The 19085-nt window shown below is 39.9% G+C and overlaps 2 protein-coding genes across 2 annotated transcripts; both read right to left on the bottom strand.

Annotated features, from left to right (window-relative positions):
• Positions 1 to 1368: 1368 nt before the first annotated feature.
• pex11a (peroxisomal biogenesis factor 11 alpha) lies at positions 1369 to 7143 on the bottom strand. Its single transcript, XM_018739398.2, has 4 exons — positions 6811 to 7143; positions 6641 to 6698; positions 6322 to 6437; positions 1369 to 2082 (listed from the first exon to the last, which is right to left on the bottom strand). The coding sequence occupies exons 2-4, from the start codon at positions 6694 to 6696 to the stop codon at positions 1517 to 1519; spliced, it is 738 nt and encodes a 245-aa protein (XP_018594914.1). The 5' UTR covers positions 6697 to 6698; positions 6811 to 7143; the 3' UTR covers positions 1369 to 1516.
• A 1576-nt stretch (positions 7144 to 8719) lies between these two features.
• LOC108926588 (ras and EF-hand domain-containing protein-like) lies at positions 8720 to 17164 on the bottom strand. The gene is made up of 15 exons (XM_018739337.2): positions 16643 to 17164; positions 15569 to 15721; positions 14917 to 15007; positions 14408 to 14509; positions 13460 to 13575; positions 12819 to 12897; positions 12663 to 12727; positions 11692 to 11899; positions 11506 to 11601; positions 10183 to 10327; positions 9986 to 10067; positions 9770 to 9884; positions 9373 to 9486; positions 9199 to 9275; positions 8720 to 9012 (listed from the first exon to the last, which is right to left on the bottom strand). Exons 1-15 carry the CDS (start codon positions 16942 to 16944, stop codon positions 8904 to 8906), a joined length of 1854 nt encoding a protein of 617 aa, XP_018594853.2. The 5' UTR covers positions 16945 to 17164; the 3' UTR covers positions 8720 to 8903.
• Positions 17165 to 19085: the final 1921 nt, after the last annotated feature.

The raw sequence follows: 19085 nt of genomic DNA, 5'->3' as shown, positions 1-19085 counted from the left end.
ACTTGTTCCCGAGACTAGGCCAGCTTACACATTGGTGAGACAGCATATCCAACTACTTTGTACTTAAACCCACAATAAACAAAAAAAAAAAAAAACATTAGAAAGTATATTGGAAGACTGAAGCAGACAGGTAATGCCGCTGTTAATAAGCAGCCCTAGGTGGCTGCCCCTCAACTAAATGTTTTAATGTCAGTTTATTGCATGTTTATCTTGTGTTAAAGGACTGCTCAGAACCAGTAACTGGGGATGAGGGTTGTGTCATGGGAAATCACAATAACAATTTGTTGCGTTTTTGCCACTATTCCGCAAAGAACATATATTGAAATTAAAGAACAGCATATGGCTAAAACTGTTGACCTCACAATTCAGTACATTTTTAGCCACATGCTGTCATTTAATTTCCATATATGTTCTTTACGCAATATTGGCAAAGACACAACACGTTGTCATTATATCAGACAATGGTACTGTATATGTTCTTATAAGCAGCTGTAAGGATTTTTAATTGTATGAGACCTTATGTAGAGAATGGGTGCAAAATGTACTGCAGTATTTTTTTTACATTAATATTTTTTTTCTGTGAAGATGCACATCCACTGAGGAAGACAATTGTTTGCATCACTATTTACTACCAGGATCCCAGTACACTACACTTCTACCACCCTTCTTGATAAATACAAAAATAACCCAACAAAACTGATTGTACTACAAGCAAAGCCATGGAAAATATTTTTGTAAAACTAATCCAAATTATTTCACCTATTTGAAAAAAAAGAAAAAAAAAAAAAAAAAAAAAAACTATATTTCATTAATTTTCTAGAAAAACCCATGTATGTGTATTTATATATACACACACACACAAGCCCACAATAAAATGTAGAATGCTGTTGTTTAATAGATGCTGCTACTGTGCATGTCTTGTCAGTTTTTTTATATCGAAAATTTTTTCGCTGAATATTTACAGCACCATCACCAATGCAGAAATTACCTTCTACTTGTTGGTTTAGTACAGTGCATTCTGTAGCACTTTCAAATTAATCAACAATACAGTGTATAAGTAAACCAAGACTGGTGTCCCTGTGAGTAAAATATTCCCCATTAAATATTCAAGCTGCCCTGGATTGAAGCATGTGCAAAGAATGCAGACCTTTTAATCTAATTTAGTCCAGCTGTGGATATTTTCTACATCAATCAACTAAAAATAAACTTCTTTTAAATCTACACATCCATATGAGTGATTTTTTTTTTTTTTTTAAAGGCTACAGCAAATGGTTTTTTCACCCTTACTATTCAAACATTACAACCACTGAATTCTTATAATTATTACTGTTGTGTATCAATTATATTTACTAAAAAAAAAATCTATTTTTGAAAATGAACAGTTTCCATTAATAACACTTTTTCCTTTTAAGCAGTAAAGGGTACCCAGTAACTCTTGAAGGTACAGTAGTGTATGTCACCACAGTGTTTGACTATGTACTTTAGCAGCCATTCCACTAAACTGAAAAGTTTTATATTAAGGTGTCAGCTTCAGGTTGGGCTTCAGCAATGTAAGTATTCCTATGAAAGAGGACAGGAGACCACACAGGCCCACCATGCCAGGACTGGTCTCATAAATGCCCAGTGTGTCCAGTGGGATGAAGAGATCACAAATGTTCTTCAGTGCATCCAGGATGAGTGGTGGGTTATTCTTCAATCCTTTGTAAATGAGAGCTGGAATACAAGACCCAAGGAGGGGGTAGCAAGCTGCCTCTCCAGCCTTGCTCTTTGGCTGCAGGGGCTTCTTCTGGTGCTCCATCATCTGTGCAGCCCATGCTGTTACTTGAGCAAAAAAATACACATCCCGTGCCAAGCTTAGAACCAGTGAGATGAGGTAGCAGCGGGATGCAGCACGACTCCAGCATTCCTTGTTGATGCTGTGAAGGAGCCCCACACTTTGGGCCCAAAGGATGTTATCACAGACAAAGTATAGGGCACGGATGAGGTGGGTGGACGTCAAGCATAACTGCAGCATGGGGTCAGAGAGATGCATCGTCTGCTTGACAGCACTGATGGAGCTCACTGTATTCCCTAGTCTGAACACTGAGACAGAACAGAAATGGGGACTGTGAGAGAAGCTGTCACCATGTTAACAACATCACACTTTGGATACTTCGCACTCTATGGATCCCAAACTAAAATCCATCGGGCCAATTTTATTTATGCACTTTTTATTATAACATCCTACATATGTTCATTAAATTCATTCAGTAATTTACATACATTTCTTTAAATAAATAAAAAAAAAAAAAAAACGATTTCTGAATATTGCACTTCTACGTATTCAGAAAATGTATTTCAATGTTTTTAAAGAGTCTGTATAAAGAGTACAGGTGCACTAAAACTGACTTCTTAAACCAGGGAAGGAATTAATTTGACACCAAACACACAGAACCTGTTGAAAACTGGTTTGAGACCCTTGACTATGGTGCATTTGAGCAATAACATATAGAGCTTTAGACAACAGATTAGAATGCCTTCAAGGATATATGTATATGCTTCTATAACCTAATAAGACATGTTTTTGATATCTTGCTGCATGCACTGGAAAATTATACATAACGTGCCCTGAGTATTGGTCCAAGAGTTCAAAATAGCCAATAATCACTGAGTACTCAGGAAGTTTGTATAGAAAAATTTCTCTAGTGTGGAGGTGCAAATCTAAAGTACCACTACCAACACACTTCACAGAAAAGGTTGGACAAAGGGCCCTCAGCTTAGCAGTTCTACAGTCCACAACCTCATACCTTAGAGCAATGCACTTTACCAAAGTCCCTACCCATCACTTCTGGATATCCTCTCCCTCAGCTTCACCTCTGTCTACACCATTACTCTCCATGGAAATCTCCTCTGTTATCCCAGTCTCTCTACCCTTCATGCCTTACTGCACCTCCAAAGAACATCTGTCCCACTTCTGCATCCCTCCTGTACAACACCAAGCTGTGTCATCTGAAGAAGTTCTCAGACTGGACAAGTTATCAGATGACACAGCAATTGTTAGGTCCATCAGCAAAAGGTAGGAGAACAAGTCCAGAAACCTCGTGAATAACTTGAGTGGTGTAAACTGAACCAGGAACAGTTCAATATTGAAAGGAGGAAGGAAAAAAAAAAAAAAAAAAAAAAAAAACGAGGTGGTGGTGGACTTCAGGAGGCCCTAAAGTTCTGTATGCCCTGCAAAGACTGAGAGAATGGAAGTGGAGATGGTGGGGAAATACAAGTACCTGGGAGTGCACCTGGACAACAGGCTGGAGTGGACATACAGCAGAGATGCTCGGTACAAAAATGGACAGTCACCTTTACTTTATAAAGTGGCTCAGGTCCTTGATGCTGATGTTTTACCAGTTTGTTGTAGTTGGTGCAGTCTTTTTTATAGTAGAATGCTGGAGCAGCAGCATTACCACAGGAGATATCAGCAGACTCAGTAAGTAAGTTAATCAGGAAATTTGACTCCACCCTGGCAGCAAATCTGGACTCTTTGGTGGAGGTCACACAAAGATGGACTCTGAACAAACTCCAGTCCATCATGGACAATGACTCACAACCTCTGCATGCCACTGTAGTAAAACAACACTTTCAGCAACAGACTGGTCAAGTTGTGGTGTTCCAAGGAGCTACTGGAGGTAATTTCTACCAGCAGCCATCAGGCTCGACAATAAGTCCTCATGCTGCCAGGTCAATGACCTCTTAATGACAAGGTAGTGAGCTTTCTCTGTACCCTATCACACCCTGCACCAACTTACTTTATTCATCATCTCAATTCAATCCATTCCTCCTGTCTTGCATTTAAATATGTTTGTGTATTCATGCACTTTTTTTTTTAAAAAAAAAACTTATTTGACTCACTAAATAGTATGTTTAGCTATGTATGCACAAAATGTACCTATATTCACATTTACTCATTTAGCAGACACTTCTCAAAAGCAAAGTACATCTCAAAGAACAATACAAAAGTTCTTGACATCAACAGAAGGAGAGATTTGGATGCAGACACATGATTCTTGAGTAAAGTCAATTTGTCAAAAACCACCAGATGAACTGGTATACATTACACCAGAAGCTCCATATAGGGTTTTCAGTTAAAGTGTTATTAAAAAAAGAAGCATAGTGAACACCCACACGGTTATCGAACATTTATGACATCAAGGGAGAAGTGAGTCCAAAAGAGGTATGTTTTGAGATTCTTCTTAAATGTAGAGATTCAACAGTTCTAAGTGAGAGGGGGAGGTCATTCCACCACATCGGAGCCAGACACGTTGCATGCGTGTATGTATGTTGTATATTGTATGCTGCTGTAGTTGAAGCAAATTTCTTTCTGGGATTAATAAAGTTTTGTTCATTCATTCATGGTGGAGGTAGTATCAGTTTGGGAATGCATGGTTGTTTTTTTTTTTTTTTATTGCTTAAAAAAATGAAGCTGGCAGCACTGAAAAAAACTATATATAAAAACAGATATTGATTTCAAATGCAGCAGGACAGCCAAAAAAAAAAAAAAAAAAAAAAAAAAAAAAAAAAAAAAAAAAAAAAAAAAAAAAAAAAACTTAAAACTTGGATGTTTATCAGAACATTTTAAATTGGCCAAATCAATTAGGGTACAGCTGGTAGCATAGTGGTTAGTGTTGCTGCTTCAAATCCCACCTCTGGGTGAAGTACCCTAGAGCAAGGTACTTACCCAGCTGTACTAATGCATAAATAATTGTAGCGAGATTAAGAATGTAAGATGCTTTGAAGAAAAGTGTCAGCTATCTGAATAAATGTAAGTCACCCATCTGAGGAGAGAAAACCTGACCAAGAAGCAAGAACTTAAAGAGGCTGCACATTGCACAAAGAAACAATGGCAATGAAAGATGGAGTTGTTGCAAACAACGGATTTCCTGCAAATATCATTAAACAAGCAGAGAATTATGTTATTCTGTTTACTTAATCAGTCCTCAATCGCTGTCACCATTCATACTGTAACGACCCAGTTACTGCGAGTTTGAGCGGGAAAATGATCTTATTGCAAACAGTTGAATTGTGGGTAAAATGGAATTTTACTCTTGGGGAATAAGGCGTTGACTGTGTTGGCGAATGAAAAAGCCTGACGAGCACTAAGCAAACTGGGAAGCTGGTCTTTGAGGAAACAGGGTCTTCCATCGAGAGCATAACCGTCGGCCCTCCAATTCGCGAGTTTCATACTGGCAAATTTGATTATTCGCGAGTTGCTCTAGACTAATTAAATGGGAATTTTTTGGGGACTTTTTGGCGACCTCGCAGAAGAGGTTAGCAGGCTACAAAATGTAAAGAAACGTTCAGCAATTGATAAAACCAGCTGGTTATCAGTGTATACAGTACGAAAGTGTATTAAAGATATTTAAGATTTGCTGCCCAATGAATACGAAAAACTGCAGTAGACGACGCAAAGCAAAATCATGTAAAAACTTAAAACGTTCAGTAAATCATGAAAGCATAGGATATCGGATAGGGTATACAGTATTACATGTTCCTATTGATTATACAGAAATTCGTGATTTATAGAAAAGATTTTTAAAAGCTCAACGTACGGTACAGAATTTCGGGATCTACGCGATTGGTGGTCGCCGCGTGACTCTCTCAGCAGCTACATCAGTCACGTGTTTCTTTCGCAGTGACCGAAGTGGCCGTTTGATCTCGCGTTTCTCGCAGCAATTTACATTTATTTATTTAGCAGACTCTTTCTCCAAAGCGACTTCCAATGAACTCTATAGCGTTATCAGCCTACACACCTTATTCACCACTTGACTTACACTGCTAGATACACATTCAATCCATACACTGTGACTGGGGAATTTGAACAGCATGTTGTTGGACCGTGTGGGAGGAAACCCACGCAGACACGGGGAGAACATGCAAACCCCACACAGACTAAGCGGGGATCAAACCCACGTCCTCTCGCACCACCCAGGCGCTGAGAGACAGCAGCGCCACTCGCTGTACCACCGCGCCGCCCAGATTGTGCCGTGAACTTCGTGCAAGAAACTTTGAACTGTAGTCATGGGTCCAAAGCGTAGTGCACCTAAAGCTTCAGGAAAAAGTGATGCCAAGAGACAGAAAAAAGTGAAGACTACGTGTTAAAAAAAAATTATTCAGGAATGTTTGGAGTCGGGAGAGGGCTGCGCCCCAGTCCCTCGCGAATACCGAGGGCCGGCGGCTGTTCATTCCTTGTGTTCCAATAACCGCTTGTAATGAGCGCGGTGTCCGTGCGTCTTTCTTCGGCCCATTCATCCGAACCTAGAGCGTAGCGCGCGCTACAATATCAATACTCACGTTTTCTCCCCGAACTCATGTTGGATTCCACACGTCGCAGCTTTTCCAGCACTTCTCTCCTGGCTGCATGATTTCTGAGCAGGTGTCGGAGAAGCGCACAAGCGTACTGCGTTGCTCTGCGGCAAAGGAGCACATGCGTGAGCTTGGCCAACCGCACCAGTACTGTAGTTTTTAAGTAGCCATAGGCATAGCGCAACTTCTACCACCAGCCAGCAAAGCAGTGACGGACGATTTGCGAAACATGATGAAGCAGCTGCTTTTCTTTTGTTTATGAGAATGGTGGAGGCAGGTAGCTACATCATCATGGCAGCGAGCTCACCTGAAAACACGATCCCTCCCCTGACTTTGATTTACCAACTTGATGTAAGAGTCCATAGCTAGGGCAGGAGAAAGTTTGTTACAAACCGACAACTTAAAACTTGTTGAAACATTTCCCCGTTGGTGGACACCTGGGAAATTTGAAATTGGAAATAAAACCAAACACGATACCTTTGGCTTGTTTGACGTGTTTCTGTGTTTTGCTGAATCAGTTTTTTTTCTTTTTTTTAAAATCGATCAACTGAAGCTTACTTAATGAGTCCTGTCACGTACGTAGACTCGGGGGGAAACACAAATGATCCACTGAATGTCAGGCAGATTCCCTACATATAATGGTGCGGATAATCAGCTAGAGCCCAGTTAGACTTTTGTTCCCTGCCTTATTCTTTTTCTAGTTAATAGTCTGCGAACATAGTTTTAGAAACCTGCTAAAACAATTTCAGCTTATTACTCCTCATTTCTTTGCTGAGATAGAATTAATTTTAAATGCTCAGTCCTTTTTATTTTAGCATTCTGTTCTCAATTCATATATTTACTTAAATATATTAATTTATACATCATTGTAACTTTGTAAGTGAAATGGCGTGGAGCCCTTGTTGTACTGGGGAACTTTATTTGTGGCGGACGAAGGTGAGAAATTACTTCCTGTAATCAATGATGTCTGTGTTGATGCATACCATTTACCCAACGCAGTTTTTAAAGGGCTTGAAGTTTAGATTTCAAGTCCAGCTTCATGAAGTCAAGGTGTCTGAACGAAAACCGAGAATATTGGCTATTTAGAGCCTTTCTTTTCCGTGGTAATCGCTACTCCCTAGTCACAGCTGAAAATTTCAGTGAAATTATCAAAATGATCAAAACCGTTCTGACGGAGATTTTTTTTGGGGAAAAAAAAAAAAAAAAAAAAAAAAAAAGTTAGGAAAAAAAGTTTAAATGTCATTTACAGTAAAAAAAAAAAAAAACGATACACGGTCTGATAGATTAGCTCTGTCGCTTGCGATTTTTGGTTTGCACACAACTACTTCTGATTATTTACCCAGTTACAGCAGGGTAACTACTACTGTATCAGTTCAGGGTACGCATCTTGATTGCATAGTTTTTAATGTCTGATAATTGCTTGTATATATTGCACAAATATACATCACGTGTATTAACTGTCATTACATCCGGACCTTTCCTTGGAAAGGATTTCCATACGTCCATCTTTGAAAGAATAGCATAAAACCTCGCATTTACATCTCTTTCAGCAAACAGCTACTAGCAAATATCAACTGACTGATACGTAACCTGAATGACATTGTGTAACCGGCGGGTACGTAATAAGCCCCAGGGAGCTACAACTGAAGAAAGAAAGAATGAAACTGGATAAGAACAAGGCTACTAGATCAAACTATGACTCCACCTGGCACACTGGGAACTTACATTTTAGACTTGTTTGGCAGTTTTTCTCCAAAGCAACCTACAAGTCAGAGAAAACATGCATTAAACCAAGAGACAAAGATGCAGACACGCAATTCTTGAAGTACAGTCAGTTTATTGACTACCATTGAGACTGCATACACTATGTGAGTAGCTGTATATAGAGGTGGTTCCTTTTTTTATTGCAGCTAACAGGTGCAGAGGCAGAAGATGAGTTAGCAGCAAGGACTGGAAAGAGATGAGTAAATGGTCAGAAACATGAAGCAGGCTCATGGAGAGGATAGGACAATCACAGCTTCTAGAGAAGACAAGATCAAGGTAGCAGAGGACTGGGACATAGAGGAAGTCAAAGGACAGCAAGAATGACAAAAGGCTTGTTTACAAGTGTCCAATGTAGAAGTCTCAAGAAGTCACTCTTAAGGGTGGATAAAAAGTGCAAAAATTGCTGATATTAAAATATTTTATTTAAGACAAATTTATATTAACTTGTACAGTACAGATGTATATACATATAAAATTCAGTCAGATAACCTCTGTAAAATACATGCCTAGTTGTGAGCAATGTTCAAAATATTAACCAGCAAAATGGCTATGATTGTCCTTTGACTTGTAACAAATGTATTTCATTGAATATTCTTTAAATTTAGCATTTCAGAATGATCTTTCAACTAGGATTCATCGACAGTAGCCTTAAAATAGAAGCAAGGTTTACAGAGTTTAAAAAAAATAGACCCATAAATTTAAGTTAGAAAACAGTAAAAACATTGTACAGCAATTTTAAAGTCTTGAAATGTTGGATCCTGTAACTGTAATGAAATTCCTTCCATAGGAGGAATCACTTTATCCATCTACACTCCACAGCAGTTGCTGATGGCCTTCTTCCCATCTGCCATGCTCAACTTCACCCTCATCCATGGTTCAGACTTCTGCCTCAGTCTTGCATTCTTTTTCACCTCCCTTTTAATAAAATACAAATGGGGGAATCATGATTAGTGGACTGACTTTCACAGGCCATTTAAAATGGGCTTTTACTGTATTTTATATAATGTTCAGTAGGGGCTACCCTCATGTTTTCTGAGCCAAGCTTCATGTTTAGTGCACTTAAACCAGCTGAAGAACAAAGGGCTAGAGGATTTCTTATACCTTGCAAGGTGAAGGACAGCTTCAACTACATTGGTTCCTTCTTTGGCACTTGTTTCACAGAAAAGTGCACTGTAGGTCTGCAAGAGAACAATTGATCAGTTTTGAATAAGTCCAAACTGGTCCTTAAGCTCTCAAACCTAGTTCAATGTCATGCAGCACAATAAGAAAATCCACCTTCGCCAACTTCTCCCCATGGGCGGCACTGACACAGGTGCCTTCCACTTGCTCAGTACGTAGGTCAACTTTGTTCCCAACTAAACACATGGGTATTGGTTCATCTGTGGACTCCTGAGAAAATAAACAAACCAACTACTGTAAACTTAGTATATACCTGATAAATGAATCCCCATGTCTAATGACATCTATGAGAGAAACGTGGATGTAAAGTTTTATTTTACACTTAATTTTCCCAAAAATAAGATGGCATGATACAAAAGATACAGGAAGCTACAGTAAACACTTTCTACAAGGATATCAGGAGGTTGGAATTGCAATAACCATTTTCTGACCTACTGGGTCTTACATTAAGCAGTGGAGAGACAGTTCATTTTCATTATTATATCTAACATGCCTGAATCTGGTCCATCCACTCCCGTACACTGAGGAAGCTGATTTCGGATGTGACATCGTACAAAAGTAGCACTCCGTGGGCTTTACGAAAATAGGACCTGGCAATGCTGCGAAACCTATTACAAGAAAGTGGAGAACACATCTGACAGTTATCGGCTGAAGACTGAGTAAGGATCTTCAAGTGCTTTTATATTTAGTGTAACATGATATACTGTACCTCTCCTGTCCAGCTGTGTCCCAGATCTGAAGGCTTGTTTTCTCCCCATTAACCAACATCTTCTTCATCTGGAAATCTACTCCTAAAAAGCAGTGTACATGATTTTGTATGAAGGAAATCCACAAAAATGCTTTCAATTTCTGTACAGTACAGACTAATAAAATTACACATGAATTTTAAAAAAAAGCTTAGTTTACCAAGTGTTGTAGGAATATCATCTCTGAATTCATTCTTGCTCAGTCTTAGTAGGAAGCTGGACTTCCCTGATCCGGCATCTCCAGCTAAAACCAATCTGTATACAGGGGCAGGTCCTTCAAGATCATAGACACCTGGATCCACTTGCTGTCAACACAAACACAGTCCTTTTCCAGTAAAGATGGTGCATATAGTCACATAATGCTGAGTTAAGCTTTATTTTAAATACATTGTTCAAATGTGTGCCAAGTTAAAAATTAATAATCCGAATGTTACCTTATATAAATCAGAGCTAGGTCAGTTGTGCTTTCATGATTAAGCAAGGTCTGTTTGCTTGCAATTCACTTTTTTTTCCTGAAACTACAAGTGTTACCATTACACCTTACCATTTCTACTTACTGCTTCTTTGTTATGATTAGAAATCATTAAATAAGCAATTCCTCTGAATAGCCTATGAAATACAAACAGCAGCATCTTCACAGCAATAATGAGTTCAGAATCGATGGCTCCCGTATGAAGCCACAAGAGTTTTGATGCCACCTTAACCACTCAGTGTCAGCTCTGTCATTTCACTGGCCACTGCACTGTAGACTTTTTATTGTCTAATAAAACCAATACTATTTTTCCATTGAAGGTGTCTGAAAAACTTCTTTTCAGCAGTTTTAAGTATGTATATCAAAAAGGAAATTTCATGAATAGAACTAAAGATATACTTCAGCAACCTTAACTTTTTTTTTTTTTGACAGAAGATCCTGATTCTGGTATGCTTATTCCCCCAATTCCTCAAGTGAACTATTCATTGAATAAATCACCAATACTAAGATCAGCCCCTGGTGAATTAAAATAGTTGATGCATTTGTGGACTTGTCCTATTGTTTAAAGCTTATTCATACGGAAATAAAGAGAAAAACAAAAAAAAGTACTTGCATAAGAAAGGTGGGAGTTCAGTTGTGCACATGTAACACACCTATCCACACAAACTAAGTATATGATGCATGTTCTCTTGAACCAAAGAGCAGATTAATGACTAAGAATTTTTTTGAGTGAAGAATACTCCAAAATGAATAACAGATTTAGTAACAGCATAGACCAATGAATACATAATCTGCCAGCACAAGAGAGTGCTTACACAGAGGGGGTAGGGAAACTTGTCATATGCCATGTTTTATTCAAGAGAGGGGGGGGGGAAATTCAGGTTGTTGCTATAAAGCAATAGCCTTCTGTTCCAAGCATGTTAACTGTGTTTTACAGTTACAATACTCTACTAACTGCTCAAGATTCACTCAGCTCTTAACATCACTTGTCCTTTGACATGGCTGACTTACCTTAGAATGGAAAGCAGAAAGCCGTCTGCGTATGGAGGATGCAATGGAGCTATCCTGCCTGGGAGCCAGAGAAACTGTAGCCTCTGATTTTAGGTCCTGTGCCCGAAACAGCAAGCATTAAAAGGCAAAAAGTAAATAAATAAATGGCAGCACAGGCATGAAGAAAAACCATAATTTTGTCCCCACCTCAACATCTGAGGGCATGTAGGAGTAACTGCAGTGCACTGTTTCTTTAGGGTCTTCACCATCACTGCTGTACTCTTCGTCAGAGTTTGTTGCTGGGTCCATAGTGAGCGATACTCCACTGTCCAGGTACTTGTCAGCCCAGGTGGCCACGTGAGAATACTTTTCGTTTCTGGAGTCTATAGTGCTCAGGTCTACCTCATCTATGAAACTGTCAGTGAAAATGCATTTGACTATTACTCCAATGTTAAACAGTGAATTCTCTTTATCCATGGCTTTGCTCACCTGATAAATAATAAAGAAACCCAACAAATGTTTGAAAAATCTGAAGCACCGCTGATAACAGTCAGAGAATTACATCGCAGGTAGCGTTGGTCAGTATAAGCACCAACAGCAGCCTTTCAACTATATTTACAAACATGGATGCTTTTAAGATTTTTGTTGAGTTAATTTTAAGGTAGAAAATTTCACTGTACACGGTAAAGTTAACACACTGCACTATACAATAAATACTGAACCATGCAGTTCAGTAGAAATTGTCATCACCCATACTGTGGTACCAAAAGTACTCTCCACCTAATCAGTCACATCTGACAGATACACTGCCCAGCCACTTCAGAAAAATGAGTGCTTTTTGGCACATGAGCACCCACAGTACATAATTTAGTACAATTATGTAACTGTTTCTGAAGTGCCCTTTCCACAAAGTTGTGCTGTGAAGAAATGATGCAAACAGCACAGAGGCATGCAGTAAACTGTATTATTATTATTATTATTATTATATTTTACAGTTAAAAATAAGCACATGGGAATAGCAGAAAGGGAACCTCTCAAGGCATAGGAGTTAAAATAACCATCTGAGGTTCCAAAGCAAACTGCTTGCTTACTCTACATGCTAACATTAGTTAGTAAAAATTAACACTTATCTGGACACAGACCATATACACAGAAACAAACATTTCATAGAGACACACCTAATATTCTTCAGGGTGCTCTGTCGAATGGGCATCCGCCTTGACTTTTCCAGTCTGGGGGACAGCTACAGGGAAGGGAATTTGAAGGATTAAACAAAACAGAACTGCTTCCGTCTCGACATTTTCAGTAATGGTGAGAAACACACCGACACCTACCTTTCTGCTATTTGGTCTCATATTTGCAAGAGCAGAATGCAAGTCATCACTGCCATCATACAATTTTCTATTCATTTCCCTTAAAAGACAACAGGTCAGTAGAGTAATGCTTTGGCATCAGCTTTAAAAGTGAAGAAAAGAGCAGATTTATTCCATGAGAAACAGTTAATATCCATTTATTATATTTAAATGACAAGTTTATGTCAAGTTTTATAACACCTTGCAATCAAGAGAAAATATCAGTGACTCACTGTAGGACAGTGATGTCACTGGAGCAGGAATTAGATCTTTTTTAAAGTAACACCTTCATGCTTTAATTCTCAGAAGGTTAAGTGACCCTTGTAAGTGTTATGGAAGATGTTTATCTACTGAACTGTATGAAAGTTAAGCTAAGGAAGCTAAACACTGGAAACTCAGCTGGACATTGTCAATGCCAAATTAGAGAAACTCTCCACCTCTATGGCAGTTTTGGAAACAAAAACACACTGATCTAACATATTAAGGTAGTATAATGGTCAAGAACAGAGACTCAAGTTCCATGAAAACTGTGCTTTAAAGCACTTTCAAGCCCATTGCTCAAACCCTTTTACAAAATTTAAGGTCATATGTAGAACTGTTGTGAAGCAATAAAAATAAATCACCATTCCTGTGGTAGCCTCTGGTTTGCAGATTCATTTTTCATCTTGTCCAGCTCAGTTTGTAGAAATGACATACTCAGTTGTGCTTTGGTAAGAGAGCTTTGCAGGTACTCCTTTTCCTGGGAAGAAACAGGCAGTTATGGCTAGCACCGACAACAACCCAGCGATAGATTGTGGTGGTGACAAAAGCAAGCTTCTCATTTTTTTAACATTCATTCTCAATTTACCTGTGTCAACTCATGCATTTGACTTTTTACTTGGTAAGCATCCTGTTTCAGATCACCGTTATAAGACTCCTCTTGGTACTGAAAACATTTTATATTTTTACATATTCACTTAAATTCATTCATTTAGCGGACTCCAAATCAACTTACGACGTTACAATCCTAACTTTCGTCAGAGTTATTTTAGGAAGGAAACGAAGAAATAAGGTTGTAAGTAAATCATTGAGGTGTCAACATTTAATTATACACCTTAAGCGTTTCTCTACAGAGGGACTTGTGGTCCACAGGTTATTTAGCAGAACAGTTGTTCAGGGGTACTAGTGCAGGTGGTGAGATTTGAACCTGGGTCCTTTGGGTGCAAAGGCAGCAGCTTTAAGTACTAAGCATCCTGTTGTTCCTTTCCCTTCAAACTAAGCCAAGCACTCACAGCAGAACTGCTTCAGCACACTTACTTCTGTAAACCATTTGGAAATGTAAATTTTGCCATACAAGTGACTCAATGTAAGGGCATTTTCTGAGCAAAACCACACCTACCAAGTTTTTTTATGAAAAGTTTGGTGTTGCGGCATTAAAACGGCAGTGCTGTTATGCCATTTTGGCTCTTCCATGTGATCACTGGCAATATTGCAACATTTATGAAAGGAACTCCTAAGGGATAATGTGTCGTAATATCCCAAAACCTAGTGAGTCCATTCATTGAACAAGAAATTGACACCACTGGTTTTACCTTTTTAAGCCTCTCAACAGCAGACTGCAGGTGTGCTGCCTCACTCTCTTTTCTCCTCTCAAGTGTAGCAGTGGTCCACTCTGGTTTCTGCCACTCCTGTTGCTGCGGAATCCACACATCAGGATTTATTTACACTACTTTAAAAGGAAGTCTTTGTGAAAACTGAGGCAGCCACATCAGCGAAATGTACAACGCTGTGCACTGCATGAACTGGGTGACCGTTGCTACCGTAAGGAATGTCCTGGAATCTCTCTCCTGGTCACCATTATATTGCCAAGCGACAAAAAAAATACTATCAATCCTACTGTTATACACATCTTGTGAATTACAACACCCAAAAACCCATCATAAACTGATATCCTAAGACTATTTCAAAGCAAAAATATTTAATCACAATCCATAAGACCATAAATGAGAATTATTACTCTTACAATTGGTACTTATTACTTTGGAACGAGTTTGAAGAACAGTGTAGTATAATCCGAAACTTCTCCACCTTTGATTCTCACCTCCTCCCTGACTTTCAGTTCAGCCAAGATGAGCTGCTGCTGCAGGTCCTCTTCCACTTCTGGTAGCTGCCCTGAAGTCATTTCCTCCATCCTGACAGCCAGCGAACACCTCAGCAAGCAACTTTCAACTAGTTATGTACTCTGTGCTCTATGACAGCCTGACCATGTCAGTCCCAAACCAGGTTGCCCATGTAGTACGGACGCAATCCGTTTAAATCTACACAAGCTTCGTTTTAATATTTCACAAAAAGCTGTGGTCAGCTTTGCACTTTTCTCATTCATGATTTGCCAGTTCTTGTCACAGAATGCCCCAGTTCAGTACTCATTGTAGTAGTAAGTTTGCAGGCCAGACAAGTTTTATGGGCAACCCTGAATTTCCAGACCCCTTCCCTTTAATTCTCCAGAAAGCTGTTCATTTTTGAGAACCAAGATGAGCAGTTTTATAATAGCTTTTTAAACTGAAGCATATGACAACACCGCAATGATCATTAAACCAGATGCGTTTCTGGTGATTCATTGCCCTACATAAAACCCAACTAGACTGTAACTCTAGAGAGCCATTACTTAAAACACCTGCTCAAACTTTTCATTCCAACCTGGTGCATAAAATATAAAATTAAGTAAGTTCTGCCTTTCTGCCCCACTTTCTTACCTTCTCAGGCTACCCTTCAGCTGCTGTCTCTCCAGGAAGTGGTCCTTGCTCTCACACACCAGTGCTTCGACCAGTGCTTCATACTGCTGGAGCAAGGAGGTGTCTGCTAAAGAATGGATTTGCTGGTACAGATCTGCCAGCTGCTCCTGACTCCTGGAGCGGGTGTAGAATGCAGTTTCAATGGCAAACACCATGCAATAAACACCCAAGATGTTCACTGCTTCATAACATGACAGTGTATCCAACACTAAGCTTGAAGTTATTCGGAACGATACTGTATGTAAGCAGTTATGAAAAAAGGACACCCAAAAACCCAGGTCTTAATCACAGTTAAACATCTACCACTCAGACAAAGCACATTTACCATTAACACTGCATAAATATCTCAGAGAACATCATAGCCTGAGGTGCTGATATTAGTCATTTGCACCACTATAATGTCCATTGAGGTGTGATCAAAAACCACACGGTGGGAGAAATTAGGAGACCATTAAACCCCCCCACTTAGAAAATAAAAATAAAAAAAAGTTTACTTCATTAATATACTTCACATTTCTCCAAAGAAACATTCCTTGTTACACTACCAGCAACAACTTACCAATTTAAATGGCTTGGTAATTTTACTGGAGTAATTTAGGGCCAGTACCTTGCTCAAGCACACCACAGCAATAGATGGGATTCAAACCAGTCCACTACACTACCAGCTGCCCCACTTCATGTGCTTAAAATACAGAAGTACAGTAGGCTACACTACAATAAATCTCAGTGGGCCACTTGAGAAACAACCAATAAAAATCAATTCACTCAAGTATATGAAACCTACCCATGAAAGTAATGTTTCCATCTCATTCTGACTATATGTTTATATTTTTATTTGTTCATAATAGATTCTATGAATACAATAGTATGCTATATAATAGTATGTTGTTCTTGTTCTACTTCAGTAATGACAAATAGCAAAGCACCTCCACTTGATGTACTGTGACTGAGCGATTAAGCTGCTGGTATTTTTATCATCTAAGCTAAGGAATGAAAAGAAATCTGGTGACGGACTGGGTCTCTGCTAAGATGTACCTTCCCAGAAAGGCAGTCCTGCCGTCCATCCGCGCCTCGAACTCTCCCCAGGCAGGCGCGCGACCCTCAATCAATGCGTGCGCGAGCTCTCCCGAGGAGGACGTGTCCGTGTGCGTGGACACCCCCTCGGAGGGTTCCGAGAAGTCCGAGAAGTCGACCGAGGCAATCGAGCCATTTTCGTCAGCAGCCAACTTGCCGAATACGGCGTCGGGAAGCCGGCGCTCAGCGCGCGTCGAGCGCTCCTTCTCGCTCCTGCCCGGCGGTTCGCTCACATGGAGCCTCTGGGGGCCGCTTCGCTCCATTTCGGCAAGTCGAAGTCGGACTCCACGTGACGCTGTGCGAAGGTGCGAAATCCAAACCGTCCTAAGACCCCCCCGCTGGTGACCGTGAGTGAAGAAGAAAAAGCTGCGCAACGAAACTCCTCCAGCAAGTGTAGCGTGTGCTCCAGCCCAACCCAAGTGTCCGAACTATTTCGTGGTGCTCGTCCCTTCCTGCTTCAAGTGTTCCTCTTCATAAATAGTATACAATAATAACAACGTAAATATAACACAGAACGGATCATAGGTGGAGGGTCTCGCAGCAGGCAAGTAGAGAACGGAAGAATTTGAAAGAAGGCCAGGAAGGTGCGGAAAACACAGCACGCGGCTCCCTCTCTGCGCGCGTTCTCACGTGTGGTAGAGCGCGCACACCCGGCCGTGCGGATATCGCTCACCTGAAGTGGGCGTGGCAGCTGTCAGGTGAAGGCACCTGTCCACCTGTCGCCTAGGTGCGCACCCATGGCAATTGCTACAAGGACGGACAAACACACACAAATGAATATATATATGTGGTTATAAATTAATAATGATACAGTTTGGATACAACACCCACCATGTGCCACCAAACTTTTGTAACTAAAGTTGGACTGTTCCCTCCGAGCACATCGGCACATTGCACTGTCACTTTAAGTATTCTCAGTTTTAAGTACTCCGGCTGTCTATTGTTATTTATTTTTATTTCCTGTTATTTATTGTTACTGTATTTGTTATTGTTAGCATCATTTATTGTTTTGTTTTGTACAGTATTATCTTTTTTTGTGTGTGTGTTTTGTTCATAGTCTGTGGAGAAGCACTCAAAGAAGAATTTCATGGTACTTGTACATGATACTTGTACCTATGACAATAACCCTTGAACCTTGAAGCTGGATTGCAAAAAACCATGTCGTGGGCTCAGTTTTAGAAGCAGCTTTTGATTTTTACATTTTAAAAGTCTATCTTGCTACTTTGTTCTTTGAAATTATATTGCTGTTACCTGCAACAGTGCCGGTGATAAACAAGAAAAGTAGAAATTATCAGTGGTAAATCAACTAATATACAAGAATAAGCTGTAAAGGGCACTTGGACCAGGTAGGTACTGTATCAGCTTATGCTGAGGACAAGGAACACAGTTGATGCTGCTGCTTACAGATGGCAGTGTGTACTAGCTTTATGGGAAAGATGTCATTTTTGGTCTGTGATCACACACACACACACACACACACACACACACACTCTCTCTCTGAAACTGCTTGTCCCATGCAGAGTCACAGGGAGCTGGAGCCTAACCCAGCAACACAGGGCTGGAGGGGGAGGGGACACACCCAGGATGGGATGCTAGTCTGTCACAAGGCACCCCAAGCAGGACTCAAACCCCAGATCCACTGGAGAGTAGGACCTTGTCAAACCCACTGTGCCACTGCACCACCACAGCCACTGCACTACCACAGCCCCTGTGATGGCATATTTTCAGTGCAAACATGCAAACAAACAAGAACATAGTAAATTTTTTTCTTCCTAGTGTGCTCAAGGATGGGTTGAGGAATTGCAGTTTAGCATGCATTTGTGTCCTTATGTTGAACCCTTTTATCAGCAGCTATTGTCTACGTTGACTTGAAAACTGGGCTCCACCCTGTAGCTGCTAAATTTGAGATTTTTGCTATTATTTGGGAAACTATTCCAGTTCTATAAGGCACAAAATGTACTCTTACATTTTATAAGCATCTACAGGTTAGCACCAAAAGCTGCAATGAGCAGCCCTACAAAAAAAGTGTCTACAGGTGACCCTGATGTGTATACACAAGGTGCAACTGTACCTGGCATTCTGTGAAATTGTACGTGTTCAAAGCTTTAAATTCCAGTGACTCAGTATTTACCGTTCGTTCGTGTGAGTCATAGCATGAGTGCAGAGTACAAATGCTCCACCTAAAGTGTGATGGCTTTTTGAAAGATAGTTGGATGTAGATAAAGAAAGAAGGGAGGGTACATACATAGCTGTAGGGAGGGAGAGGGAAGTGCTTCCTTAAAAAAAAATTCAAGAAAATACAAAATCCCTTGTTAAATTTGGATAATTTTATTCAAAGAAAGTTTTCAGTATTAAATTTTTATATCGTTTCTCAACAATTTTCATTGTATTTGATGTATAAATA

This window comes from Scleropages formosus, chromosome 7 (assembly GCF_900964775.1).
Source record: "Scleropages formosus chromosome 7, fSclFor1.1, whole genome shotgun sequence".
In the NCBI taxonomy this organism is placed as follows: domain Eukaryota; kingdom Metazoa; phylum Chordata; class Actinopteri; order Osteoglossiformes; family Osteoglossidae; genus Scleropages; species Scleropages formosus.
Note: the sequence above shows the minus strand (reverse complement) of the source record. Positions and strands in the feature narration are given on the sequence as shown.